The 26,944-nt window shown below is 60.1% G+C and overlaps 1 protein-coding gene across 1 annotated transcript; it reads left to right on the top strand.

Annotated features, from left to right (window-relative positions):
- The first annotated feature begins 764 nt into the window (after positions 1 to 764).
- Positions 765 to 25,843, top strand: IGSF9B (immunoglobulin superfamily member 9B). Its single transcript, XM_088832268.1, has 19 exons — positions 765 to 873; positions 1,742 to 1,808; positions 3,747 to 4,033; positions 5,485 to 5,631; positions 10,891 to 11,042; positions 11,259 to 11,376; positions 12,396 to 12,537; positions 12,818 to 12,963; positions 15,043 to 15,185; positions 15,467 to 15,607; positions 15,689 to 15,805; positions 16,206 to 16,356; positions 17,026 to 17,137; positions 19,019 to 19,194; positions 20,087 to 20,313; positions 20,960 to 21,044; positions 23,152 to 23,313; positions 23,570 to 23,615; positions 24,171 to 25,843. The coding sequence occupies exons 1-19, from the start codon at positions 765 to 767 to the stop codon at positions 25,822 to 25,824; spliced, it is 4,182 nt and encodes a 1,393-aa protein (XP_088688394.1). The 3' UTR covers positions 25,825 to 25,843.
- Positions 25,844 to 26,944: the final 1,101 nt, after the last annotated feature.

Genomic DNA, 26,944 nt, shown 5'->3' with positions numbered 1-26,944 from the left:
AGGCTGGCAGATGGAGGTGGCGGTGGCTGTCGCTGGTATTATTAGACAACAGGCCTGTGGTTTGGGAGTCTGGTGCCCGAGGGGGCGGGGGAAGGGGGGAGCCTCCCAGGGGACGTGTACTCACTCACCGAGGGGGGGAGGTCTCCCTGTACGACAGCCAGACAGGGCCAGAGCTCCTGGGTCCCAGGCAGAGTGGGCTCAGCCCTGCACTTGCAGCTGCCTTCTGACCCAGGCCTGCCCTGCTGGCCTTCTCAGGGTTCAGGAATGCAGGGGTCTGGCTGTGAGAACCCATCCTGAGTGCAATGTGGAGGGGCTGGCCTCTGACTCAGGGAACAGAGGGGAGGGGGCTGCTTCTTGGGTCAGTGTGGGAGGGGCCTTGTGCCTTGGTACTTAGCCTGTGGTGGGGGGCAAGTGGGGGCAAAGGGGAGACAGGACAGCTGGAACCTGCCCCTACCTAATTGCCCCCCGCCCCCAACCCCTAGGCCGCTGGCCCAGGCAGGGGACCCTCCAGTCTGCTCACCTGTGAAGCAGAAATGATGGTACGTCTGTCGGATGGGTGATAGGGTCCCACAAAGACCTGGTATGTAGTAGTGACCTAGAGGAAGCTGGTTTGCCTGGCGGCTGGCCCTCCCTGCTTGGTTCCCAGACCTTGGCTGCCGCCACCAGATTTTGTAGTGCTGCCGCCTCTCCTCCCCCAGCCCCGCCCCTGGAAGAGCTCCAGCTTGGGAGTAGGGGTGGGGGCCGTGCCAGGCTGTGGAGGGCTCATGGTCCTGTGCTCAGAGGGGATCCAGCGGCAGCCCTGGACCCGGCGACCTGCCGGGCACCACCTGGCCCAGAGAGCAGGAGGTCTGCACCCTGTGGGCTTTCAGAAAGGTTAGCCAGACCGCGGGGGACCTCCTCCTCCTGTGTCCTCTCTCCCTACTGGGGAGCGCCGGGCAAAACCCCAAAGTGCAGATTTGCTCTGCTCCTCCGGATACAGCTGGATCCTGCCATCTCTGAAAAGGGTGCGTGGAATCCATCTCCTGCTCCCTGCGGAGCTCACCCTGCGGGTGCCAGAGTCCCCTTGAGGCTGCTGCAGGCCTCTGTGGTGTGGAGGGGTCTGGGGTCTCCCCTCCTGCAGCCCTCCCCGTTTGGGCACCATCCCTCCCTGCCTTCCCCTCCCCCCTTCCTCCTCCCTGCTGCTCCTGGGGCCTGGCTCTGTCCCCTCCTGACTCTCCTGATTCTCCATCCTCTGAAGGCCGTGTCTCTGTGTCCCTGGCAGAATCCTGGATGCCCTTGACCTCTGTCTCTGCCTGTCTGTTCACTGTCTGTCTCCATTCTTGCCCCTGGAATCTCTTTTGCTCTTGACTTGGGTTGTGTCGTAGGTTTGAAGGCATCTCTCTCCTCCATCAAACACCTCTTCCATCTCCGCTGCCAGCCTGTTTACTTTTTTTTTTTTTTTGCAGCAAGCTTTTCTGGAGAAAGTGTTTTATTAGACATGCTTTGGCTCAGAAAGGCTCAGGCTGAGGGGGAAGTACTCGTGGGTGATGGAGTGAGAGCACACGCAGAGTGTGTGTGTGTGTGTGTGTGTTGAGATGAGGAAAGCTGATAAATATTTTAGGATTCTGAAAGCCAGGAAGACTGGCCTGAGTGCGGGGGCTGGGACAGGGCCTCCCGCTCCACTGCCTTCATCCTGGAAGCCCGTCTGCTTTGGCTTGGCTCACTGTCTCTATGATGCTGGTCTCACCGTGTCTTCTTCCAGCTGCTGCCTCTGGCGAAGGGATGTGGGAAGAGCTGTGGGGTGGGGCCCAGGTCTGGCTGGGTCTCAGGTGGGGTGCGCAGCCCTGAGCCTGGGCGGGTGTGGAAGAGGCCGCCTCGTTGCCCAGTTGCTGTGCGGAGAACGAGGCAGCCAAGGTCTTGCCTCCTAGAGCCTCCAGAACCTTTTCTATGAGAGGAGGGCAAGCAACCCTGCCGCCTGCCCCAGGTGGTCGCCCCTGGGAGGCACCCCCTCCTCTTGCCCTGGCTCCTGTATTTCCTCTTCTTTCCTCCAAAGTCTACACACTCACACTGACATGTACATGTGTATACACACGCACTCATGTCTGTTCTTTGCCCACCCCTCCAGGGTCCAGGGTCAGCCTTTGTGCCAGAGTGCTGTGAGGCAGGCCCAGTCCCTGCCTGGTGCCCCCAGAGGGTGGGGTGGGGGCTGGGAGGAGCCTGCTATACTTTCCCTGAGGGGCTGGAATTTAGCTTTTGCCTAAAGCAGGTCTGGGAGGGTTGGGAAACCTGCTCGGGCCTCAGGCAGGTGAGGGCAACACTGTGCTCTGCTCCAAAAATACTCTGTGATCTTAGCTCTTTCTCTAGAAAACAGTGATGTCACCGGTAGCCAATCAGCTTCCAGAAGGGTTGCCTCCTCCTTCTTCCGCAATTTGCGGGAGGAGGAGAGGGAGCTGGAGCGGGAGGGAGAGAAGGAGAGGCCGACAGAGACATGGACCTGGAGAGGCAGAGCACACAAGCACGCAGGGGCCAGGCAGCAGAAAAACAAAACCCCTTCCCCAGCAAAGGCGAACGGAACCCCACATGTACCGTGCCCCCCCAGCACATGCTGATAGAGTCATGCAAAGGAGGGGAGCAGGTAGACAGCATCACCCATGTGGGTGGGAGCTAGAGAGAGACAGAGACACAGAGACAGACATGGAGGAGGACCCAGAGAGAGATGGACGCAGGAGAGACACTGGAGAGAGACAGAACCAAGTAGAAAGACACCTAGAAAGAGCCAGATACACAGACACAAAGGAGAGCCAGACAGAGGCACCTGGCAGGAGCCCACAGGGGTCAGAGGTGTGCTCAGAGTCAGGCCAGAGCCTCAGTGGAGCAGCCGCTGTCCGTGGTGCTGCCTGGAGGGGCCCAGCCCACTCTGGAGGGGAGGGGCGGAGTTTGGTGGGTTGTGTGGGTGCTGGGAGGGAAGGCAGGGGGAGGGGCCTCCCAGCGGGCTCTTTCACTGGGAAGGAAGGTGGACAAGGTGACTTTGGTGTGGCAGGGCCAGTCAGGCTGGAGGTGGGGCTGCAGGCCTGGGGCGGAGCCTGGGTTAACCTGTTCTCTCTGGGGCTGCGGCTGGGGCTGTGGGGTGTGGGCCTCTCCCTGCCCCACCTCCCATTCCTTCCAGTCTCTTTCTGGAGGATGTGTGTGCCTTATCCAGCCACGTGCTTTGTCCTCTGCCAGGTATGGGTGGTCCCCTTAGCTGGCTGAGGTTAGTGGCCCCAGGGTCCCCCTCCTGTGTCCCCAGCATCCTGCGGTCCGAATGGTGATATCTGGGGCTTCTGCTGATAGACTTGGGGCTTGTACACTGGAGGGATGGAGGCCCCTCCCGCTCCCTCCTCTGCGGCAGGCAGCAGGCAGAGGGAGGAGGGGCAGAGAGGCCAGCTCAGGCCGGTGGGGTTTTCCCTCTGGCGATGCCAGGAGCAGCCTCTGCTCAGCTTGTTGGGGATTCCCTGCTCCTGTGTGGAACGCTCTTGTTTGGTGCTGAGAACATCAGCCTGAGCTGGGGGTGGGGCGTGGGAGGACGCCGGCTCCGAGTCTCCCCGCTGTGCTCTAGCAGGAAGCACCCTGGTGCAAGAAGAGGTCCCCGTTCACCCTCGGCTGCAGTGCCTGCCCGGCCGTTAGTGTCCACAGAGGGGCCGAGGCCCCTCCAACTTCTCAATGGCCACCCTCCTCAGAGCTGGTAGGAGTGTCACTGGGAAAAGGCATGGTCGGTCTGCGCTCTTCAGGGTTGGGAGGGCAGAGGCGGTCTCTGGGACAGCCGGGCAGGATCTCCTGGCCTGTCCTTTCCTGCGTCCCAACGTGGCTGTCCCGCCAGGTGCCCACGGCCTGCGAGAGGAGCCCGAGTTCGTGACCGCGAGGGCTGGCGAGGCCGTGGTCCTGCGATGCGACGTGGTCCACCCGGTGACGGGGCAGCCCCCGCCCTATGTCGTGGAGTGGTTCAAGTTCGGGGTTCCCATCCCCATCTTCATCAAGTTCGGCTACTACCCACCTCACGTGGACCCTGAATATGCAGGTAAGGGCTTCCCCATTACCCTGGCTTCCCGCCTGGCTCCGGTGGGGGGGAACCCCTGCCCTGTCCCTCCTGCCTGTGTCTTGTAACCTCTTGTCCTTTCCGATGGGCCTCTGATCTCTGTTTTCCAGTCGCTGCCTCTGTCCTCCCATCCTTTGCGCTCTGGTAGGTTTTAATTACGTGCTGAGAGGAGAGGGACAAGGTGGTGGGGCAGACACAGGGCTTCCTGAACAGCCTTACCGATCCGCAGGGGCGCCTGCGGATCCGGAGGCCAGAGGAGAAGGGAGGCCCAGAGCCCGCCGCGTGGGAGAGGAGGCCGGCTGGAGGGCGGCTCCGTAGAAGCAGCTGAGTCAGAGCCTCCGCTGGCAGCCACAGGGTTTGCTCTGTCTGGCTTCGCCCACTCCCTCCCTCTGGCTCTGAAGCTGGGGCCTCGTCCTGGGTGGAGGGAGCGTCTGGGTACCCACTCTGCCTCCTCCTCCTGGCCCCCTGTGTCTTGTTCTGTGATGACTCTTGCCAGTCGGGCCTCGCTGAGTCACTGCCAGGGCCTGCCCACCAGGGAGGAGGGCATGGGGCAGTGTGCGTGTGTGCTCGGGTGTGTGTGTGTGGGTGTGTGCGCACGCTGGGGTTTAAAGGAAGAGAAGAAGCTGGCAGGACATGGGTTTTATCTTTACCTCTGGGCTCTGAGGTCTGACTCGCATTTTTGTCAGCTTCTATTTCTCTCTCTCTGCCCCTCTCTCTCCTCCTGTGTCTCTGTTTCTCCGGCCCTGGTTGGCTGGGACTGTCTGATTTGCAGGCAGATTGCCAGTGTCGAAAACACAAGGAGGAAAGCAGAGGAGGTCGTGACACTGGGGCGAAGAGTGGGCCGGGCGGAGGGAGGATCCGGAGGGCACTCTGGGGAAGGGGTCTGAGTTAGGGAGGGTGGCTCAGAATGGATCAGTGCTCTGCCTGCCAGCCGCTCTGTGTTCTCAGGCTACGTGCAACCCCCCCACCCCCACCCCCACTCCAGCCAAGCACGGGGCCTGGGCTCTCTCTGGACCAGTGCTCTCTGCTCTCTGGCCCCAGCAGCAGGACTGGGAGGGGATGTCAGCACCCTGTCCCCGGTGGCCTCTCCCCTGGCCGCGGTAGGGAAGCCACACACACAGGGTGCTGGGTGGGGAAGCCACAGGGACCCCTGGGACAGGATGTCGCTCAGCCTAGCTGGAGGTCCGCAGGCCCTCATCCTCTCCTATCCCACCTCACCAGAGCGCCTTCCTCTCTTCCACCCCTAGAGAATGGGATGGTGCAGGGAACTGAAGCCTTCTTGATGCAGCTGGTGGGCAGAGAGAGCAGGGCTTTTGGGGCCACCCTGCCCTGGGCCTGCCTGCCCTGGGCTGGGGTCGAGGGAGGCTGTCCCTGTGGGGCTGGGGCTGCAGGGGGCAGCGCCCTGCCCTGACCCTCTTGGTCTCTCTCCACAGGCCGTGCAAGCCTCCACGACAAGGCATCCCTGCGGCTGGAGCAGGTGCGTGCCGAGGATCAGGGCTGGTACGAGTGCAAGGTGCTCCTGCTCGACCAGCAGTACGACACCTTCCACAACGGCAGCTGGGTGCATCTCACCATCCACGGTGCGTGGTGTGCGGCTTGTGTGCCTGCATGCGAGTGTGTTCGGTGTGTGTCCTGCATGTGTGTGAGCCCCCTCCCCACACCCCTGGGACTCAGCCCTTGACCATAACCTGCCCTGGAGACCTTGGTGCAGCTGTTCTTGGTGCAGTTGGGACCCTGTGCCCCAAGTTCCTCAGTCTTCCTGGAGACCCTGGCCTGGCCCACCGGTCAGATACCAGCCGCACCCCTGGCCGTTTGGTCGTCCTGGAGTCCCAGACCCGGGCAGCTCCTAGCAGACAGCGGTCACCATGGGTGGGGGCGGGAACCGGGTTCTGGAATCCGGGAAGGTTGAGCATCTGCAGGGTGGATTCTAGGGCAGCTGCAGGAAGACCCTCTTCAGGGACCCCTGCTAGAGCCTTCCTTTAGTCTATTTGCCTGAGTAACCGTTGAGCGTCAACCAGCCATTGAGCTGCAACTGATGGGCAGCAGCAGGGCAAATCCAGGGCCTGGTGGCAATCCTGCTGGTCCCGGCCTGGAGGGTAATCCTTCCGATGCTAGTGGGTACTTACTTCCTGGGGTGAAGGGTGATGGTCTCTCACAGGGCCAGGGTCTTTCCCAGGAGTTAGCGTCCCCTGTGACCCCGGGAGCCCTCCTTTGGGAGGGGAAATTCCCAAGGAGCCGGGGACACTGGACCCAGAGAAAGTGGAAGAAGAAGTGATCCCCATGGTGGAGGGGAGCAGGGTTTTTGCTTTGGTTTATTTTACTCTTGATTCGGTTTGTGGCATAGTGTGTTCAGCTGCCACGTACAGTGCATACTGAGCTGGTTGTCGAGGCTTCAACGGCACATGTGCTTTGGACGCCCAGGCATAGCTCAGGTCCTTGTGGGTGTGACATCTGTGACCCTGAATTTCACGGTCAGCAGAGAGAAACCGGCAGTGTCCTGGCTTGGGAGCTTCTCCCAGTTTCCACTGGCCTTGTCTCATGAGGTTGGGTCAGGTTGTGCACCTTCTGTCCTGAAAACCCATCGAGGGCCCTGGGAAAATGGTGTTTAACCGTGAGACTGGCCTCTGGGACCAAACAGACCTAGGAGTGGTGGCCTTGGGGCAGTGGTCCAGGCTGCTGACCCACTGCACGCAACTGACTCCTGTTGGTCAGTCCCCAGAAACCAACGGTGGGCTTATTTTAAACCTTGGGTGAGCTGTCCCCACTACTGGTGAGCTTTTGAGTCAACTTCCTTTCAATGCCAGCTGTTGTGTGTGCCGGGAATGAAAACTCAGCTTAATATTAGTCCAAGCAAAATGTAATTAGGAAGGTAAACCTACTGCTGATGGCACCATTGATGGAGCGCTGAGCCAAGAGCCCCCACGCTGCCTGCTTTCTTCTGCTGTCTCTGAAGGTGGGCTGATGCCGTCACAGTCCTACCTGCCTCCCGCACAGCACCGCTGGGTCCTGTCCAGGGAGTGGAGGCGGGTGGACCAGCAGGGAACACGGCCCGACGAGACTCGGCTTGTGTCATGAGTCCACCTCGTTCGCTGTCTGAGCCAGGGCACCGTGCCTCCCCTCTCTGAGTTTCACTATTCTGTTCCCAAGAACTGTGCCTGTATGCAGGGCTGTAGTGAAGATTAAATGAAGGGCTGCGGATGAAGATGCCTCGTGCTGCATTTGGAACGTTGGTTGTGCGGGGGTCACTCTGTGCAAGATATGGATCACCCTCCCCCTCAAGGGAGAGAAAGACCAAGTTGGGCAGCCCAGGAGGGGCCTCGGGCTGGCAGAGGCAGCCTGGGTGGTCAAAGAGCCCTTGGAAATAGACCCATGATCAACATGCGTTCCTGAATGTCCACTCAGCAGGCTCTGGGGGTGTGCAGACTGAACTCTGAAGGATCGTCAGGGGACAATCAGGTCCACAGGCGACTGCAGTACAGCTTTGGAAGCACGAGGGACAGGGACTTCTCTGAGGAAATGAGCCCCGGGCAGAGACCCTTTGGGGAAGAGGAATTGGCCAGGTGAGGCGGGTCAGGCCAGCAGGGTGTTCCAGGGCAGAGGGAACAGCATGCCCAGAGGCCCAGAGGAAACAGAGCCACCACATTCAGGAGTCTGGCTGGTTGTTGGAATGAAGGGTCAAGCTTTAGCACCGGAGCTCAGCTCATCATGGAATGCTTTCCCTACCAGGGCCCCTCCACAAGGTGAGCGACCTCACCCCCTCTTCCTTCCTCCCTCCTCCTGCATTCTGAGGTTCCTTCTAGCGTAAATTCTTCCCTTATTGAGGGAAGGAGTCTGGAGCACAAACACTGCATTTCTTCCAAACTAGAATGTTTCTTGTCAGGCATTTCTGACCGGGATCACCCTTGGAAAATGAAAAATTAGAATCACAAGTTGTCTTCTTCTCCTTCTGTGTTTTCTTCAAGACCAGTTGGGAGGAAGCAAATCCAATTATTTCCTCATTGCATATGAAATACTAGAAAAGCCCGAGTCAAGCCTTGCTTTCTGTCGATGAACCGCTTGGAGGAGAGGCCAGCCTATTTCTAACCTGCATGATTAATTATAGGGCATGTGTAAAAAAAGAAGAATTAAGCTGGAAATGCAGCTGGCAGGCTCACACCTAATCCGGTAAATAATGGGAGTCAAACCATTATTTTCCTGAAAACTTGAAATTGTTCAAAGTGCTTTCCTGATTAGCACCTAAATAATAAAGTAATTATGTAATTAGTAATTAATTTGTCACTTCAGGACATAATTTACCGTATTATCTTTTCCTTAAGTGTGACACAGAGGTAATAGAGGCCGAGACTGTGTGAGCTGTAGTTCAAGAGCAGACTTGGCAGCAGGACTCTGCTAGGATGGGCTTATGGGCCAGGGTAGGAGGCAGTCTGGGGCTCGGAAGCCAGGTTCCCTTTGCAAGGGCTTAGAATGTGTTTTGGGGCTTCCCTGGTGGCTCAGATGCTAAAGAAGCTGCCTGCAGTGCAGGAGACCCAGGTTCGTTTCCTGGGTTGGGAAAATCCCCTGGAGAAGGGAATGACTGCCCACTCCATCATTCTTGTGAAGAATTCCATGGACAGAGGAGCCTGGCAGGCTGCAGTCCATGGGGTCACAAAGAGTTGGACATGACTGTGTGACTAACACAGAATGTGTTTTACCGTTACTTTTGGTGTGTTTAACGTCGGGTTAGGATTGACTTTCTCAAAGATGTTTGTTGTGCGTGGTGAAGACCGCTTCCCTGGTCACCTAGCCTTCACTCGTGGCCACCTGTGTGGCCACACCGAGCGGCGCATCGGGGAGATTGTTGAAGACGGTCTTCTCACCACCGTCTTGTCTTCAGTTTCATATTTGCATTTGTGTTGGTGTGTGTGCGCGTGTGCACGTGCGCTTGTCTTCAGTTTCATATTTGCGTTTGTGTTGGTGTGTGTGCGCGTGTGCACGTGCGCTTGTCTTCAGTTTCATATTTGCGTTTGTGTTGGTGTGTGTGCGCGTGTGCACGTGCGCTTATGGGCACGCGGCTATCTCATTGCATTCACCTGTTCTTTCAGTTTGTTGAGACTCTGTAACTTGCCAGTTCAGTTCTGTTCAGTCGCTCAGCCATGTCCGATTCTTTGCGACCCCATGGACTGCAGCTTGCCAGGCTTCCCTGTCCATCACCAGCTCCCGGAGCTTGATCATGTCCATCAGGTCGGTGATGCCATCCAACCATCTCATCCTCTGTAGTCCCCGTCTCCTCGTGCCTTCAATCTTTCCCAGCATCAGGATCTTTTCCAGTGAGTCAGCTCTTCGCATGAGGTGGCCAAAGTATTGGAGTTTCAGCTTCAACATCAGTCCTTCTAATGAATATTCAGGACTGATCGCCTTTAGGATGGACTGGTTGGATCTCCTTGCAGTCCAGGGGACTCTCAAGAGTCATTTCCAACACCACAGTTCAAAAGCATTGATTCTTCAGCGCTCAGCTTGCTTTCTGGTGCAACTCTCAATTCCATGCCTGAACTGTGCTAAAAGCTGAGCACATACTGTGATTTACAGAGATCTCTGCTCTCAGGAGACTTGGTCGTCAGTGCTTTAAACTGTCTCAGGGGACAGCACTGCAGCAAGTGCCTTCCTCAACTGACTGACCCGGTGAGGCTGAGGTGGCATTTTAGCAGAAATGTAGAAGCAGCAGAAGGGTGAGATGTGCGTATGGCCCAGGGAGGGGGGATGGCAGGTGCAGCAGTCCCAGGGATGGAATTTCTTGGCACTGTAGGAAGACACGAAGGCTGGAGTGTTGGAGTCGATTTGAGGGATGTGTGGTGGCTGGTCGACAGCTGTGACCCCTAGCATTGCTTGGGCCTGGGGTGAGGCTGCCTCCTAGGAGACTTCTCTCACAGCTTCTCCTCAGGGCCTCAGAAGCCCTGGGAAGCTAACAGCGATGACAGTACTGGCAAGATGACCACCATTCAGTAGCTTTACGTTTTACCAGCTCCTCTCACAGACTCTACCTGGCTCATTCCTCCCATCAGTGTGGAGGGCAGGGTTTTAGGTAGAGCCCAGAATGGCTGAGCCCAGGGCTACATGGCGAGTGGCTTTTGGACTTGAACTTGGAGCCTTGAGACAAGGTCAGAAGTCCCTCCCCAGCCCGGTGTTGTGGACCCTCAGGCTGGGCCAGAAGACCCTAGGTGATTTTCCAGAGGTTTGAAGGTGATCAGGTGGCTTCTAAAAGCAGCTTCAACAGATGAGATGGGGTGTGTTAAAAGCTGATTGTTTCAATAGGGTGGGATTTTAGTCAGGACTCTGAAGCGGGTGCTGGGGGAGCAATTTGGGAGGGAGTAGCCATGGCTGGGCTGGGAGAAGATGTAGGATTGTTTCTGCAGGGTCTAGGTGATCCCATGTCACCTGGTTTGTCATCCACATTAGGCCTGATGGGGCTCAGATGGTGTAGGGCCTGCAACCGTGGGCCTGGCTGGGCTGGGGTTATGGAAAGACGGGTCTTTGGATAGTCGAGGTGTGAAGGACTGCAGGTGTATGGGTGCCTAATTTATCCCCGTGTCCCTGGTGCCTCTGGGGCACCCTGTGGTGCTGGACAGACAGTCCTTTATTTGGAATTAGGCGGATACAACAGGGAAAGTTTAGAATTGGGATCCAGCCAGACTGTTGGATCCAGGTCTCCAGGTCTCCCTTCCACAAGGCAGGTGGGCAGAGCCTGTCTCCTGCTTACCTCCTGCCTCCAGGAGTGCCCTGGACTTGTGGGGAGGGCCCTGGAGCAGGGTGCCATGTGCGGGACGGCCAGCTGACCAGCCCCCTGTGCGTTGGGTCTCTTGCAGCTCCTCCCACCTTTACAGAAACACCCCCCCAGTACATTGAGGCCAAGGAGGGCGGTAGCGTCACCATGACCTGCACAGCTTTTGGGAATCCCAAGCCCATTGTCACCTGGCTGAAGGAGGGGACACTCCTAGGTGCTAGCAACAAGTACCAGGTGAGTGTGGGTCTGTCTCGGGCGGCTGCCCCCTGCCTCCTGTCCTGCCACCAGTTCACCTTTGCGTAGGTGCCGGTGGGGCTGGAGGCGGCAGGCGGACTGGCCGATACCTGTGCCCTTGGAGGTTCCCCCATGCGCAGGCCCCGAGGCCCCCTCCAGCTGGGAAGGCGTTGGTGGGGCCCCGGGTGGGAGCTGAGTCCATCTCCTTGGCTCCAGGTGAGTGAGGGCAGCCTGACGGTGACGTCGGTCAGTCGGGAGGACAGAGGCGCCTACACCTGCCGCGCGTACAGCATCCAGGGGGAGGCAGTGCACACCACCCACCTGCTCGTCCAAGGTGAGGCCTCTTGAGGGGAGTCCTGGCCCCACTGAGCTGGGGGTCTTCCCAGGGTGTGGGTGGCTTAGCTGGGGGTGGCGGGGAACCGGGTGAGGTCTCATCCCCATATTGTGGGCTCCCTTGGTGGCCCAAAGTGGCCCTCCCATGGGGTGGTAGGAGGCGTCGTGCCGACTCGGTTTCTGGTTTCTCTGAATGTCCAGATGGTGTCGTGTGGTGTCTCCACCTTTCCCAGGGGAGGACTGCCCACTCCCCCACCAGACTCCATCCTCTGGTGACTGCCTTAATAAGTAAAGATTTGAATTGGGTACAACCCTAGAGGCTTAAACAACACGGAGGGCATTTGGCAGGGCTGGCGTCTGTGGGGTCAGCACCTGCGATGCTCTGCCTGGGGCCCTCAGCCCCCAGAAGGGGTGACCTGTGTCCACCTGCTAGACTTTCCCCATCCCTGCTGGAGGGAGCCGGGGGGTGGCTGTACCCAGCCTCCTGACTTGGGAGAGAGCTGGTGACAGCCACAGGGTGTCTGGAAAGTCAGCACCAGGGCTGCTGGAATTCCAGCCGTGTCCTTTGCTTCTCCTGCCTCCTCTCCCTGACGCCCCTCCACCTGTGTCTGGTCAGCCTGTTACTCCTCTAGAGGCAGGCCGGTTCCTTCTGTGGGTCAAGAGAGTGGCCTTTCTCCTTGCCGTGTGTGTGTGTCTATGGAGGGGTTAGTTGGCTATTCAGGGGGCTAGGTTGGCAGAGGGGCTGTGCATGGGTGGGTGTCTGCCATGGGCTGTGGGCAGCCACACCTCTGGGCCCCTTGCCTCCTTGGGACCTGCAGGGTGAGTAAGAACCTGAGCACAGGCAGCAGCTGGATGCATCTCCATGACAACTGATCAGTTGTGCTGCCGACTTCTGGACCAGTGCCGGCCTGGTCCCTCCCGGGGTTAGGGGTGCCCCCTTCCGAGGGGCAGAGCTCCCTGGCAGCTGGTATTGTGGTCCCGCGCCCCCCAGGAGAGGTCACATTTGTCCCTGTCCCCCAGGGCCTCCCTTCATCGTCTCCCCTCCTGAGAACATCACTGTCAACATCTCCCAGGACGCGCTGCTCACCTGCCGGGCGGAGGCCTACCCCGGCAACCTCACCTACACCTGGTACTGGCAGGATGAGAACGTCTACTTCCAGAAGTGAGTGCACGCCCTGCCCTGAGCCCAGCCAGGCCTCCTGGGGGCGAGGCTTCTCAGTAGGGACTGCCCTTGGGCTCTGGGAGCTGGTTGGGACGGGAGGGTGGGCTGGGGTCCCCTTCCTGTGCTCCGTGCGCTGAGACCAGTGTCAGTGTGGGGGGCACCTATCCTACACATCAGCCATGGGGAGGACTTATGGGCACACTGCCCTGGCATTGCATGGAAGACCCTCTCCTTCCCGCACCCCCACCACACACACACATTGTGTCCTGTGTCCCTGCAGCGACCTGAAGCTGCGGGTGCGGATCCTCATCGACGGGACCCTGATCATCTTCCGGGTGAAGCCGGAGGACGCAGGGAAGTACACCTGCGTGCCCAGCAACAGCCTGGGGCGCTCGCCCTCGGCCTCGGCGTACCTCACTGTGCAGTGTGAGTGGGTGCACTGGCCATGCTGGGGGAGGGAGGGCAGCCTCGGGGAAGGTGGGCAGAGGAGGGGCTGAGGCGAGGGAGGGGGTCAGCCCGGGGTTGTTAGTGCAGGGGAATGGAGCCCGCTCTGGGTCCTTCTCCCGGCCATGCGGTTGACCCTGTCCCCTGATCCATCCCACCGGCCTCACCCTGGCTGGGCTCGGGGCCAGGCTGGCCTTCCAGACACCGTCCTCGTGCCGGTGCTGGCAAACTCCTCTGTCTGCACCTGGAATGAGGTGCTTTTTCTCACTATCTGAGGGCGTGTGGCTCACACCTGGTAGGGTGGCTGTCCTGCCAGCTCTCTGCTCCCCTGCCGTGTTGGCGAGGGGCACAGGCCCTCTCCCAGTGGCTCATCCACTTCTGCCAGCACCAGGCCCCTCTGGGCCTTCCCTCTGCGGCTCCCAGGGCTGCTCGAGACCCAGAGCGGCTGAGGGCTTCTGTGCAGCATCATTCAGCTTGCTGGTTGTGGTGGGGAGAGGACGTGTGAGGGGGGCTTGTCCCTCCCTCCTGATTGGCCAATGGCTCTGTCACTCAGGCAATGCGGGGCCCTCTTGATGTGGTAGATGACAGGCACTCCATCGCTTGATGGCTTGTGTGGGAGAACCAGGCTCCCCCACAGCACGGAGGGGCAGGCAGGCGAGAGTGTGACCGTCTGGAGAGGGCCTGGAGGCGGTGTCTGAGCTGAGGATGTGGGCAGAGCAGCTGGTGACCCAGGAAGCCAGCAGAGCAGGGGCCTGGTGGGGGGCTGCCCGAGTGCTGGCCTCATTCCCTTGTGCAGTGTTGCTGCTGGTGGGGTCAGGGGCCTCCTCTCCAGTTTCCAGCAGAGGATCACCCTCAGCTGCTGTCCTGTGAGTCCCAGGTTCTTGAGAGCTGTGAGGCCCCAGGACAGCTGTGTGACCTGGGGCATCAGGTCTATCCCAGCCACACCTGCCAGAGGAAGAGGCTCCTTTACAGACTCCTCTGTAATGGCAGATCCCATCTGGGGTAGATCCCATCTGGGGCATGACGGGTCATGGGGCACAGAGGGGCAGAGACAGAGGCACAGGCTGGTAGGAGTGGTCCCAGAGGACCCTGACCTGCCTGGATGAGGACTCCTATCCTCCAGCTGTGGCTGTGCCTGCCAGGGAAGCGTGGTTTCCCGTCTCCCTCTGGCATATCACCCACTCCCACTTGTCCTTTCTTACCTCCTTCCTGCCTTCAAAGAGAATCCGGGGTGGGGGGAGGAATGAGATTTTCAGGTGGGTGAGACAAGGATCTTTATTTCTACTAAAAAGCAGTGTTCAGAGTATTTCCCATTCATAAACCCTTTGAAAACCTTGGAGGGGGAAAAAAAAAAGCCTCTACCATACAAAAGTAGGAAGCTATGTCTAAATATACACCTCGGCCTGGTATTTATGTAATGCTCTTCTGCGAAGGGCTCCAGACGCTGACAGAGCCACCCATTCATCCCCACCGCCTCCTGGGGAGTTCTGGATCGTTCTCCTGCTTGGCCCCCGGGTGATGACTCACCCGCGTCGCGGGGCTGCTGCTCTTGTCACCGGAGAACCTTCCAGAGGCTCCGTGGCCGACTCTGCACCCCAGATACACAGACAGGAGCCCGAGGCGGGAGGGAGCTCACAGAGGCAGCCTTGTCCTGAGGCCTTGGGGAGAGGAAGGGCCTGGGGTCCCACCTACTTGGGAGGGATGCTGTCATCTTACCCATCTTAGTGAATGGCCAGACACTAGTTTTGAGGTTGGGAGTCTAGGGACTGGGGTGCTGAGGGTCCCTGTTGGCCATCAAATCTGCGGGCAGAGGTGTTTGGGGGGAACTGCAAGTGGGCAGGAGCAGCAGTGCCTCGGTGTATTCAGACGGGGGTTCTTAAGGATGCAGGACTGGACAAACGGGATGGCTGTGCTGGCCTCTGGACGGTCAGTCCTGGGGGTGGGCCATGTTGTCTTGTGGCGGGCACCTGCTGCTGCACAGAGTGCTGGGCCATGGGCTGGGGTGGCTCGGCCCCTGCTGTGCCTTCTCACCCCTCCTTGCCTCCACTCCCGCTCCTGCAGACCCAGCCCGAGTCCTCAACATGCCCCCTGTGATCTACGTCCCCGTGGGGATTCACGGCTATATCCGCTGCCCCGTGGACGCAGAGCCGCCGGCCACCGTGGTCAAGTGGAACAAGGATGGCCGCCCCCTGCAGGTTGAGAAGGTGCTGGAGGGACGCGTGTGGGTCTCGGGAGGCCCCTGGCTCTGAGATGCTGCCTCCGGGGATCTGGTTCCCGCCAGGACCCCTCCACTCCCCTCAGAGTTCTGGGAGAGCAAAGAGCTGCTTCCCACGGGGCCAAGTCCAGCAGGTCTGGCCGTCCTCCCAGACCCGAGATGCCCCACCCCACATGCCTGCCCAAAGACGGGCAGCTTGGGTCAGGCTGGTGGGGCTGGACTGGATGTCAGTACTGACCATGGCTCTGCTCCACTGTCTGTGCCCGGCAGAACCTGGGCTGGACTCTGATGGAGGACGGCTCCATCCGGATCGAAGAGGCCACAGAGGAGGCTCTTGGCACTTACACCTGTGTGCCTTACAACACCCTGGGGACCATGGGCCAGTCTGCCCCCGCGAGGCTTGTCCTGAAGGTGAGGCTGGGCTGTGGGTGCCTGCATGTGGGCAGGCGACTTCTGAAATGCCCGGTGTCACGGCCCGGCCTGCTCTCCTAGGACCCCCCGTACTTCACGGTGCTACCGGGCTGGGAGTACAGGCAGGAGGCCGGCCGGGAGCTGCTCATCCCCTGTGCCGCGGCTGGGGACCCATTCCCCGTCATCACCTGGAGAAAGGTACCCCTGGGCTCCGGGGCTCATGGGGAGTGCAGTGGGGGCCCTTTCCCTGTCATCACCTAGAGAAAGTTACCCCTGGGCTCCAGGGCTGCAGGGAGTGTGGTGGGGGCTCCTTCCCCATCATCACCTGGAGAAAGGTACCCCGGGCTCTGGGGCTGCAGGAGTGCTGTGGGGGTATGGCCGGGACTGCTCTGTTCCCAAGGGGCAGCAGCGAGGGTGACCCAGGGGCAGTGGAGGGTTGTGGGGAGCACCATGGGGGCATGGCCGGGACTGCTCTGTTTCCAAGGGGCAGCGGAGGGCTGTGGGCTGAAGCCCAGTGCTGACCCCCTTCTGGAGCCCTGAGTGTCAGTGGCTTCTCTTCTGCCCTGGCTGCCCGCTCCCGCCCCCGTGTTGGGCCAAGGTAGGGAAGCCCAGCAGAAGCAAGCACAACACCCTGCCCAGCGGGAGCCTGCAGTTCCGCGCCCTGAGCAAGGAGGACCACGGGGAGTGGGAGTGCATCGCCACCAACGTGGTCACCAGCATCACTGCCAGCACCCACCTGACCGTCATCGGTACTCCGGGCTTGGGCTTGGGTGGGGCCTGGCACGGGTGTCCTGTTCCCTGGGGCTCTTCCACTGTTGGAGACATTGTCCCAAGACCCCAGCCTGGACATTATGCCTGCCCCTCTGGGACAGACAGCCACTGTCCTAACAACAGCCATTGAACATTCACCACTGGCTTTAAGCTCGGTACCTAGTGGTGCAAGGTGGAAGCTGGTATTCCCCCCAGGTTCACTGACCGAGGCCAGCGTGAGTGGGATACCTCACCTGGCATCACCACACTGAGTGGTGGGCCCTGGATTCAAACTCCTACTGGAGACGTTGACAGCCTGCTGGACTGGGCTGCTCTCACGGTGGTGTTTGGGTCTCAGGCCAGGGTCGTGTGGGACGGGGCCTTTTGGCTCTGCTGCAGACGAGCACAGTCCTGATGACCAGGGGCTGACTCCCCACCCCCGGCCCGTATCCCTGCTGTTCAGGCCATCTCCTGCTGGAAGAACCAGCCTCCCTGGCAGGACAGGTTTCCTCCTTCAGCCCCAGGGCCCCAGGCTGGACCCAGCTCCTCAGAGCTTCGTGGCCCCCACTACTCCCCTGGGACCACTGTGCTTGCAGGGCACCCGGAGTCACAGCCCCTGTCACGCGGGTTCACTTCTCCCCTACCTGAGGTGTCTTCTTGGTCTCCAGGCACCAGCCCCCATGCCCCGGGCAGTGTCCGGGTCCAGGTCTCCATGACAACTGCCAATGTGTCCTGGGAGCCAGGCTACGACGGAGGATTTGAGCAGACATTCTCTGTTTGGTACGGACCTCTGTGAGTCACCCCTGCACGCCTCGCTCTCTGCTTATCCCTCCCCCATCAGTCCCCGGGGCTGGGGGGCAGGTTATGAGGAGGGTGTGGGTCTCCGCCTGCTTGACCTTCCTCTGGACGGTGGGCGTGTGCTGTCTGGTGACGAGGCTTCTGTGGGTAGGGCGTCTGGGATGATGCCGGGGCCCGAATGGCCCACCATCCTGTGCTGAGTGTCTTCAGCTGATCTTGCGGCCCTTCCGTGTCCTTGGCTCGCTCCTCTAGGTTCCTCTGTCCACTGGAGTCTGGAAGAGACTCCTGATCTTGGGCATCCTAAGACAGCCCAGCTGCAAGCTTAGGATTAGCTTTATCCTGACCCTTCCCCCATGGTTCTAGAAACCAGTGTGAAGTGGCGCTCACCTTCCTGCCTCGTCTGCACATGTGCATTTTCTCTCTGGGACTGTGTGTCCATTGCCTTTGTACCTGGCTGTCCATTCATTTGGTGAGATGCAGTGATTGGGGATCTTTGCCAAAACCTTGGGGTCAACCGGCATTTCAGTGACGTGTGAGTCAGGCTGAGGGCAGGAGGTGTGGAAAGACTGGGAGGAGAGCCCTCGGTTGAGGTCCACACTCACCTAGGTTTTCCCTAGTCCAGAGCCAGCCACCTGCATCAGGGGCGACATTGTTAATCGGGGAGGGTGAGCCCTCACCTCCTCCTCTCCAGACCTGTCTCCTCAGGGTGCGGAGGAGACATAGTTGGGGGCTCTTAGAGACTCAGGCAGAGCTCTCCGTGGACTTCCAGCACTAGGGAGGTTGAGAGGGACCTGGTCTGTTTCCTAGACTCTGAATACCCGGGCTTTCTGAGTTCTGGACGCAAACCGGACCTAGGTGGTGGGCTTAGTGGGGGGCTCAGAGTTGAAGTGAACCCCGTCCCACCCCCATGGGGCAGGCGAGGTACTGCCAGGGGGCTATGTGGCCAGGGCAGGGCGTGTGGCCACCATCGGGGAGGCCTGAGCAGAAGGTCTGGGCATGGACTGGTCCCCTCGCTGCCTGTGGCTCTGCTTTGCTGTGTCACCCTGCTTGCCTGCTGGGGTGCCGGGTGGGAGGGGCAGTCTCGGGCTGGGGGGCTCCTTCCCCTCCTTTTCTCTGCCTGCCTCTAGCTCACCCATCCTGACCTTTGATGCTGGCTTCTTTTTGCTATGCTTTCCACTGCCCTGGCTCTGATTCCTGGGCAGAGGCAACTGTGAGCCATTGGTGTGTAGGGACCTGGCCTCCTCGGGGGTCCTCGATCTGCACGGCCAGTCCAATGGGAAGCCATCCCCGCCCCATGGTGGCACTGGACAGTGTGCCTGGGCACTGGCTTCATGGCTGGTGGGGAGTGCAGCGGGCCGCAGAGCAGGGGTTGACCCTGTCCCCGGATTCCAGCATTCTGCACCCACAGTGCAGCCGTCCTTGGTGACTTCTAACCCGGAAGGCCTTAGAATCCTGTCCCCGTTTTGGGGAAGCTCTCTTTGTGTCCTCCCCTCAGGTCCCGCTGCTGCTTATCCCCACTCTCCCACTTTAGCACCTGCCTTGATCCCAGTGTCCTCACTCTCAGGGCCACTCTTAAGACTCTGCCCAGGGTGAGGTTGTCTCAGAACGCAGCTGGTAATTTGTCCAGTTTCTTGCACGTCAACAATGCCAAGGGTCCCCTTTCATAGAGAAGGCACCAGCAGTGGCTAGAGACCTGGCCTCATGGGGACAGGGCCAGCCATAGCTGAGTGGTCGCAGCCTGTTCCTGACTTCAAACCTGGGGAGGCCAGGGTGCCCCCCACTCCAGCACCTGTGTGCCCTCTCCTGTCTCCAGTGTAACCCACCCCGTCTTCTTGTCCCCAATCCTCTCTCCCTTTTGGGCAGGATGAAGCGGGCACAGTTTGGGCCCCATGACTGGCTGTCCCTGCCCGTGCCTCCGGGACCCAGCTGGCTGCTGGTGGAAGCCCTGGAGCCTGAGACGGCGTACCAGTTCAGTGTCCTGGCCCAGAACAAGCTGGGCACCAGCGCCTTCAGTGAGGTGGTCACTGTGAACACTTTAGGTGAGGCTGGGCTGGGGCACTCCTGGAGGAGCTGGGATGGAGCAGACGTTCCTTGCCCGCTATATGCAGGCACCTTGCTAAGTGCTTTATGTGACTCGTCACTGAGGTCGCAGCAGGGGTCTGTCCCACCATCCCTCAGGGTTGGTCTGAGCATTTTGGGCGCTGTGGGCCAGGCTCTTGTGTCTTCAGGTGGATGGAAGAGCTTTGGTTTCATCCTTCATGGCTGACCACCTGTTTCCATTTTCTGGTGGCCTCATAGCGGGAGGTCTGGGGGTCCTTTCTCCTCCTCCTGTTCTCTGCTAGTTCCTTCCTTTGGCCCCCAGCCTCATTTGGTGGCAGGCATGGACCCATCTCCCTCCTGACCCAGGGGCCCAGGAGGGGCCGTGCCCTCCTGGCTGCTGTTGCATTTGTCTCCTCTCTGCGGCCAGCGAGGGCAGCTGTGACTGGGCAGCTCCACGCCAGTGTTGCCCGGGGTCCTTTATTGCCACCAACGGGGCAGCTGTGGAGGAGGGCCCCAGCTTTCCACCTGGGCCAGAGGAGACTGGATGGACAGGGCAGCACTGAGGGAAGGGAACGAAAGTATCTTTCTAAAGATACCGCCTTACTTCCCGATGGTTCCTGATGTTTTTCCTGTGAGGGACGTGATGCCGTCCCTCGTCCCTCGGTATTGTTGGACGTGCTCTGGAGACAGAATCGGGAAGCTCAGGCCCACTGCCCAGCCTCCTTCCCTTGGATCAGGAGGGCTCTTCATGCGACTCTGGTCCTTACATTGATGCCTGCTCCCAGGGGATGTGACCCTCACCGCCTTGGGGTCCCTATGCCGCAGGAGCGCATGGGTGGAGCGGGTGCAGTGGCCTCAGCAGCCATCTCATTGTCTTCCCCCGCCTTGCAGCATTCCCTGTCACAACTCCAGAACCTGTGGTGCTGGTTACCCCACCGAGGTGCCTCACAGCCAACCGGACCCAGCAGGGCGTGCTCCTGTCCTGGCTCCCACCTGCCAACCACAGCTTCCCCATCGACCGCTACATCCTGGAGTTCCGCGTCGGAGAGCGCTGGGAGACGCTGGATGACGGCATTCCCGGCACTGACTTGGACTTCTTTGCCAGGGACCTGTCACAGGTGCGGAGCCTGGCGTTTGCTGGAAGTGACCGTGAATTGCTTCTAGAATCACTGGGAGCTCAGGTGTTGGGGGGCCTGGCTGCGTACTGCCACACCCGCACTCCTGCTCTCCCAGGGCTGTTGCCAGGCTTTAGGGTTCTGGGGCTACGGCAGCCAAGGTCTGCAAGTTCAGAGCCAGTCCTGAGGGGTCTCCACATGCCGCCAAAAGCCAGGGAGCATGGGGCGGGCTGGAGTCCGACATGGGCAGCCCAGGGTGGGAGCCCTCCTTCAGCAATTCTGAGTCCCTGGAGAACACGGTATTTTTTCCCAGCTGACTTGCCTTGTACCTTGGCGTCTCTCTAGCTGGAGAGAGGCAGCCGCTTATCGCACATGTGCTTGCTATCTATCCTGTCTTCCTTTCTCCCTTCCCTGGATGCTCTAGAGCTGGGATTGGTCCCAAGAGCCCACACTGCATCTCTTTCTAGCTCTGTTTTCAGTGACCTCACATGTATAGCTTGGGATCCATCACAGTCCGAGTATTTATCCCGTGGAAATTGGCAGATACCCCAAGTTGCAGAGTTGGTGGGCGGGGAGGTCAGCTGGGAGAGGTACTGGTGGCTGTCACAGTGGTTTCGCGGCTGACCGGGTATCACCTCTGGGGCTGTAGGACACGTGGTACGAGTTCCGGGTCCTGGCCGTCATGCAGGATCTGATCAGCGAGCCCAGCAACATTGCCGGCGTCTCCAGCACAGGTACTTGGGGTCGGGGCAGCATCGGCGCACCAGCTCGTGCGGGGAGAGGCTCAGCCTGAATAGAGCAGGGGGCACCAGCTGACTCTTTGTGTCATGACCTTCAGGTGGGTAGGGTTTCTCCACCTGAAGACCCGAGTTTATGACCATTTGTCTGCGGTAGCCACAGAAGGAAATCCAGCTAACCTTCTCGTTAGAATAGTCAAAGAGAACTTTAGTCCTTTTGCTGTCAAATTTCTGTTCCTCTGGTGTTATCCACTTGTGGGGTGACGTGGGGGCTGGAAATTGGAGCAGAGAGACAGAAACAGGTCAGCGGTGCTTACCGATGCCTCTTGGTAAGGCAGCTTCATAATTAGGGTGTTTCATTTGGAAAATTGCTGTTTGGTGGTGTTTTCCTCCGCTCCTTCCTCTCCCTAGATTTTTTTTCAGGCTAAATAAAGCCAGCTCCCTAGCACTGTCTCCATTTATCTTCCTTTCTGTTGGCTCCAGTCCCAATTCTACGCATGTTTTTCCAGTTACGGTCCCTGCCAAGTAGCGGATCCCTCCCCCAGAAGTGGTTCCCTCGGTTTGGGAAGAGGCTTTTGCTTAGCGATCAAGTTGGGGCACGTGTCCTTGGGCAGTGCTCGCAGGGCCCCCTGGAGGCAGGGGGCAGGAGGGGGCCCAACGAGCTCATGTGTGGGATTCCTGGAGATGCTGCTGCGGTGGGGTGGGCAGGGAAGCGAGCCTTCCAGTGAGCCTAAAACACTGTGTCTTGTGTGTTAGGCACTGTGGGGCTGGTTTCTTTTTTCTGTGTTTTTTTTTTTTTTAATTTGTTTATTTTTGTTTTTGGCTGTGCTGGGTCTTTGTTGCTGCACGGGCTTTTTCGACTTGTGGCAAGCCAGGGCTACTCCGCTTGTGGTGTGCGGGTTTCTCATTGCGGTAACTTCTCTTGTTGTGGAGCGTGGGCTCTAGGGCGTGCGGACTTCAGTAGTGGCGGCTCCTGGGCTCTAGAGCTCAGGCTCAGTAGTTTGTGGGCTCAGTTGCTCTGCAGCATGTGGAATCTTCCCTGACCAGGCATTGAACTCGTGTGCCCTGCACTGGCAGGTGGCTTCTTAACCACTGATCCCCTAGGAAGCCTGGTCTTGTTTTTTTCCTCCTCGGAGGTGCCGTCTGTAGCCCAGCACACTTCTGTCTTGGCATCCATCTGGGGGAGAGAGCTGCAGCCCAGCCCGGGGTAGGAGACTTGAGGATTTGGGGCACTTCTCGTGAACTGTTCTGCTCAGTGGCTTTTTGTCTGGTTCCCAGTAGTTGCCAGAGTCCCTGGTGAACGTCCTCCAACTGCCTCATCGTTCCCTGTCTGTCAGCCTCCTGCTTGCAAAGGCTGAGCCCTCGTTTTCCTCTCAGCATGATCTGGGTTGTTTTAATCCACGTCCTCATCGACATGGGAGTGGGTTCTGGCCAACTGTATCACAGATATGTGGGCTTCCCTTTGATGAGCCCGTGGGCTGGCACTTCCTAACGCGCTGCTGGGTGATATGTGATCCTGGGGACCCATCCAATCCCGCTGTCTCTCACAAGCTCTGTGAATCTGGGCCCTTCTGCCAGTAGGACAGGATGTTGTCTGATGGCCCTGTCCACGCCAGCATGTGCCCGTGATGGCCAGGACGTGCTGACCCCCCGCAGGGGTTGCCTGCCTGCACCGTCATGGTAGAACTGGAGCCTGCATTCTGGAGTGACAGCCCCATGATGCTGCAGTCACCCTCTTGGGCCCTGGTCCTGTAGAGAGGCTGGCGGGAGTCCCTGTGGCCATGTGATACTTAGGCTCCTGCAGTGTCCGGTCAACCGGGCATGGCTTCTGGGTGGAGCGTGCTGCTTGGTGGGGGCACCTGGTGAGGCCATCAGGTGAGTGATGGCCTGGTCATCACCTGGAGAGGCTGCCCCACGGGGAGGAGATATAGGTGGCGACTCCTCAGCTCCCCAAATGCCCTTCCGCCTCTTCCCACCAGGCTGCCTCTTCAGTGTTAAGGCAGAGCCTTAGACATGTGGATCCTATGTGGGCAGAGAGGCACCTGGGGCCTTGGGGGAGGGAAGAATCTCACCTGTGCTCCACCCCCCCCACCCCGCCCCCCAGACATCTTCCCGCAGCCGGACCTGACCGACGAGGGGCTGGCTCGACCAGTACTGGCTGGCATTGTGGCCACCATCTGCTTCCTGGCCGCAGCCATCCTGTTCAGCACCCTGGCCGCCTGCTTTGTCAACAAGCAGCGCAAGCGGAAGCTCAAGCGCAAGAAAGGTGGGTGTTGCCTTGAAAACAGAGAAACCGGGCCTCGTGGGCAGAGCCGCCAGCGGGACTTGCCTTGATGGTGGGAGAGGTGGCCGGGACCAGAATGAGGGTGGAGGCGGGCCTGGTGGGGGCGCAGGATGCTGGATGGAGCGGTTCCTGACGCCTGGGGGCCGCTTCCCTGTGGGACTTTGCCCTGGGCTCTGCTGACAGCTGGGGTGGGCTCTGTGGCATCAGCCTCAGCCAGCTCCATCCTTTCTCCCTCCAGACCCTCCACTCTCCATCACACACTGCAGGAAGAGCCTGGAGTCTCCGTAAGTGGCCTCCCCAGGAGGAGAGGGCACGGCTGTCCAGGGGTGGAGGGTGGAGGGCTCGCTCAGCCGTGTCACCTGAATTGATCTGCATGGTAGTTCAAGTTGTCCACGCTGACAGAGGGAGCCTTAGTGCAGACAACTCAAGAGAGCCGAGGAACTGTTTCTCTTTGGCTTTGGAATGTATTTCTTTGATTCCCCACCCCCCCATCCTAACAGATGTATCTTCTTAATATGTTTTGGTTAAGTTAATAGTAAAAGGAGCTTGCATTTCTTGAGCAATCTAGGAGTCAAGTTGCAGGTGTGACTAGAGAGAGGTGGCAAACAGTAGGAACAGATGGAATAAGTGTAGGAGCAGGGTGTCCATTTGGAAAACGGACAGCGCCCATCTAGATAGATGAGAGCCAGGCAGAGTATCTCTTGCCAGAGCTCGTGGCCCCGCTGCCATTCCTCCTCACTGTCACCCTCCCAGATGATTCAGGTACTTGGCGGGAAGAACAGAAAGAAGTCATGTCCTCTGAGCCCCACTCACACCGTTTGCTCTTTCCCTGTCCCCAGCCTGTCCTCCGGCAAGGTCAGCCCTGAGAGCATCCGCACGCTCCGTGCCCCTTCCGAGTCCTCTGATGACCAGGGCCAGCCGGCGGCCAAGAGGATGCTGAGCCCCTCGCGTGAGAAGGAGCTGTCCTTGTACAAGAAGACCAAGAGGGCCATCAGCAGCAAGAAGTACAGTGTGGCTAAGGCAGAGGCTGAGGCGGAGGCCACCACGCCCATCGAGCTCATCAGCAGGGGCCCTGACGGCCGCTTCGTGATGGACCCCTCTGAGGTGGAGCCCTCTGCCAAGGCCCGGCGCATCGAGGGCTTCCCCTTCGCCGAGGAGACCGACATGTACCCCGAGTTCCGCCAGTCGGACGAGGAGAACGAGGACCCGCTGGTGCCCACGTCCGTGGCTGCCCTCAAGTCCCAGCTGACCCCTCTGTCGTCCAGCCAGGAGTCCTACCTGCCACCACCAGCATACAGCCCTCGGTTCCAGCCCCGTGGCCTGGAGGGCCCCGGCGGCCTGGAGAGCCGGCTGCAGGCCACCGGTCAAGCCCGACCACCCGCCCCCCGGCCCTTCCAGCATGGCCAGTATTATGGGTACCTCAGCAGCAGCAGCCCGGGGGAGGTGGAGCCGCCTCCCTTCTACATGCCGGAGGTGGGCAGCCCCCTGAGCTCCGTCATGTCCTCGCCGCCCCTGCACGCCGAGGGGCCTTTCGGCCACCCCACCATCCCTGAGGAGAATGGAGAGAACGCTTCCAACAGCACACTGCCCTTGACTCAGACGCCCACGGGTGGGCGCTCCCCGGAGCCCTGGGGCCGGCCGGAGTTCCCCTTTGGGGGTCTGGAGACCCCGGCCATGATGTTCCCCCACCAGCTGCACCCTTGTGAAGTGGCTGAGAGCCTGCAGCCCGCGGCCGGCCTTCCCCGAGGACTGCCGCCCGCCTCCCTGCAGGTGCCCGCAGCCTACCCAGGCATCCTGTCTTTGGAGGCGCCCAAGGGCTGGGCCGGCAAATCACCAGGCAGAGGCCCTGCCCCAGTGCCCCCCACCGCCAAGTGGCAGGACAGGCCTGTGCAGCCTCTCGTGAGCCAAGGGCAGCTGAGACACACCAGCCAAGGCATGGGCATACCCGTGCTGCCTTACCCCGAGCCTGCCGAACCGGGGGTGCACGGCGGCCCCAGCGCGCTGGGCCTGGACACCCGGTGGTACGAGCCCCAGCCCCGGCCCCGGCCCAGCCCCCGGCAGGCCAGGCGCACTGAGCCCAGTTTACATCAAGTGGTGCTACAGCCCTCCCGGCTCTCGCCTCTGACCCAAAGCCCCATCGGCTCCCGCACCGGCTCCCCTGAGCTGGCCGCGCGGGCCCGGCCCCGTCCCGGCCTCCTGCAGCAGGCCGAAATGTCAGAAATCACGCTGCAGCCGCCGGCCGCCGTCAGCTTCTCGCGAAAGTCCACGCCATCCACGGGCTCCCCGTCCCAGAGCAGCCGCAGCGGCAGCCCCAGCTTCCGGCCCACCGTGGGCTTCACCACTCTGGCCACAGCCTACCCCTCCCCTCCGCCGGGCCCCACGGGGCCTGCGGACAGCTTGGATGTGTTTGGACAGACGCCTTCCCCTCGAAGGTTAGGGGAGGAGCTGCTCAGACCGGAGCCCCCCCCTCCACCCTTACCGAGTTCAGGGTGAGTGTGAGCTGGTCTCTTGTGCCCACCGCACCTGATCATCTTCCGCCCCTTCCCTCCACCCCCGCCCCTGCCCCTCCATCCACCGAATGACAGGGCTTGTCTGGACATGCTGCAGATCCTTCAGGAGAGGAGTGCTGGTCTTGGCATCGCCAGGGTGTGGTCACTGGGGTGGGGGTGCGGCTTACCTGCCCAGGTACCTGGCCAGGAGCATGAGGTATCTTCTCCACCCTGCCCAGAGCTCTCAGGAGAGCCCCGCCCAGGGGGGCGGCCAGGGGAGAAGACATGGATGGGGGAGGGTATGTGCGTTCCTTGAGTGGTCACCCAGTGCTTCCCGGGGAGCCTGACTTTGGGTGGTTCCAAGGTTTGCCCGGAGACCTTGTATCCAGCCTCCTTTTCTTCCTTGACCCCTCCTCCTTGAAAGCAGGACCCTGGGGCCTGGCTTCCCTGGGCCCCCAGGCTCTTGTCCCCAACTTCCTGCCCTCTGCTGCCTAGTGAGCGCCGCACCACTCCCCCGCCACCCCACCCCACAACCCCCCACCACCCACCCCAGCATATCTAGAGGCTTTGTCCTCCTGGAGGCTGAAAGCAGCATCTTAGGCCTGTGAACCCTGAGCCCGAGCCACACACCCCACCCCAACCTGTGTGCCTCACAGGAAGCTGCAGAGATGCAGACAGACAGACAAGCCCCTGCGATCAGCCGGCCTGGGGGAGCCCACTGTAAATGGTAGCAGCTGGTGTGCCAGGTACCAGTGAGCCTGGACGCCTGCCCGTGCTTTTTCTCTCGGGTCCTTCTCCCGCCCACCTCTTTTCTCCTTTTCTGTCTGTCTCTCTTCCTCCACCTTCTTTGGGTTGGCCCGACTTGCTGAGAAGAGCCTGTACCGTCTGTAGACCCCATATCTCCTGCCCCGCCCCCTCTGGTTCCGTCCTTTGGTCTTCTTCTTTGGTGTGGCCGCCTGTGCGGGGGAACAGAGTCCAGAGCAGAGGCTGGCCTGGTGGTAGGCAGACGGGAGGTGGTCGAGAAGAGGAAGCCCGGCGCCCTGCCCCCTTCACTCCCCACTCTGGTACCTGGAAGCACAAGCCCCACCGCCCACCCCTCGGCTCAGGTGGGGGAGGAGGCTTGG

This window comes from Moschus berezovskii, chromosome 25 (genome assembly GCF_049115385.1).
Source record: "Moschus berezovskii isolate FMDL1 chromosome 25, NW_MosBer_1.0, whole genome shotgun sequence".
NCBI lineage: Eukaryota > Metazoa > Chordata > Mammalia > Artiodactyla > Moschidae > Moschus > Moschus berezovskii.
The sequence above is the reverse complement of the archived record's forward strand: the minus strand, read 5'-3'. Positions and strand labels throughout refer to the sequence as shown.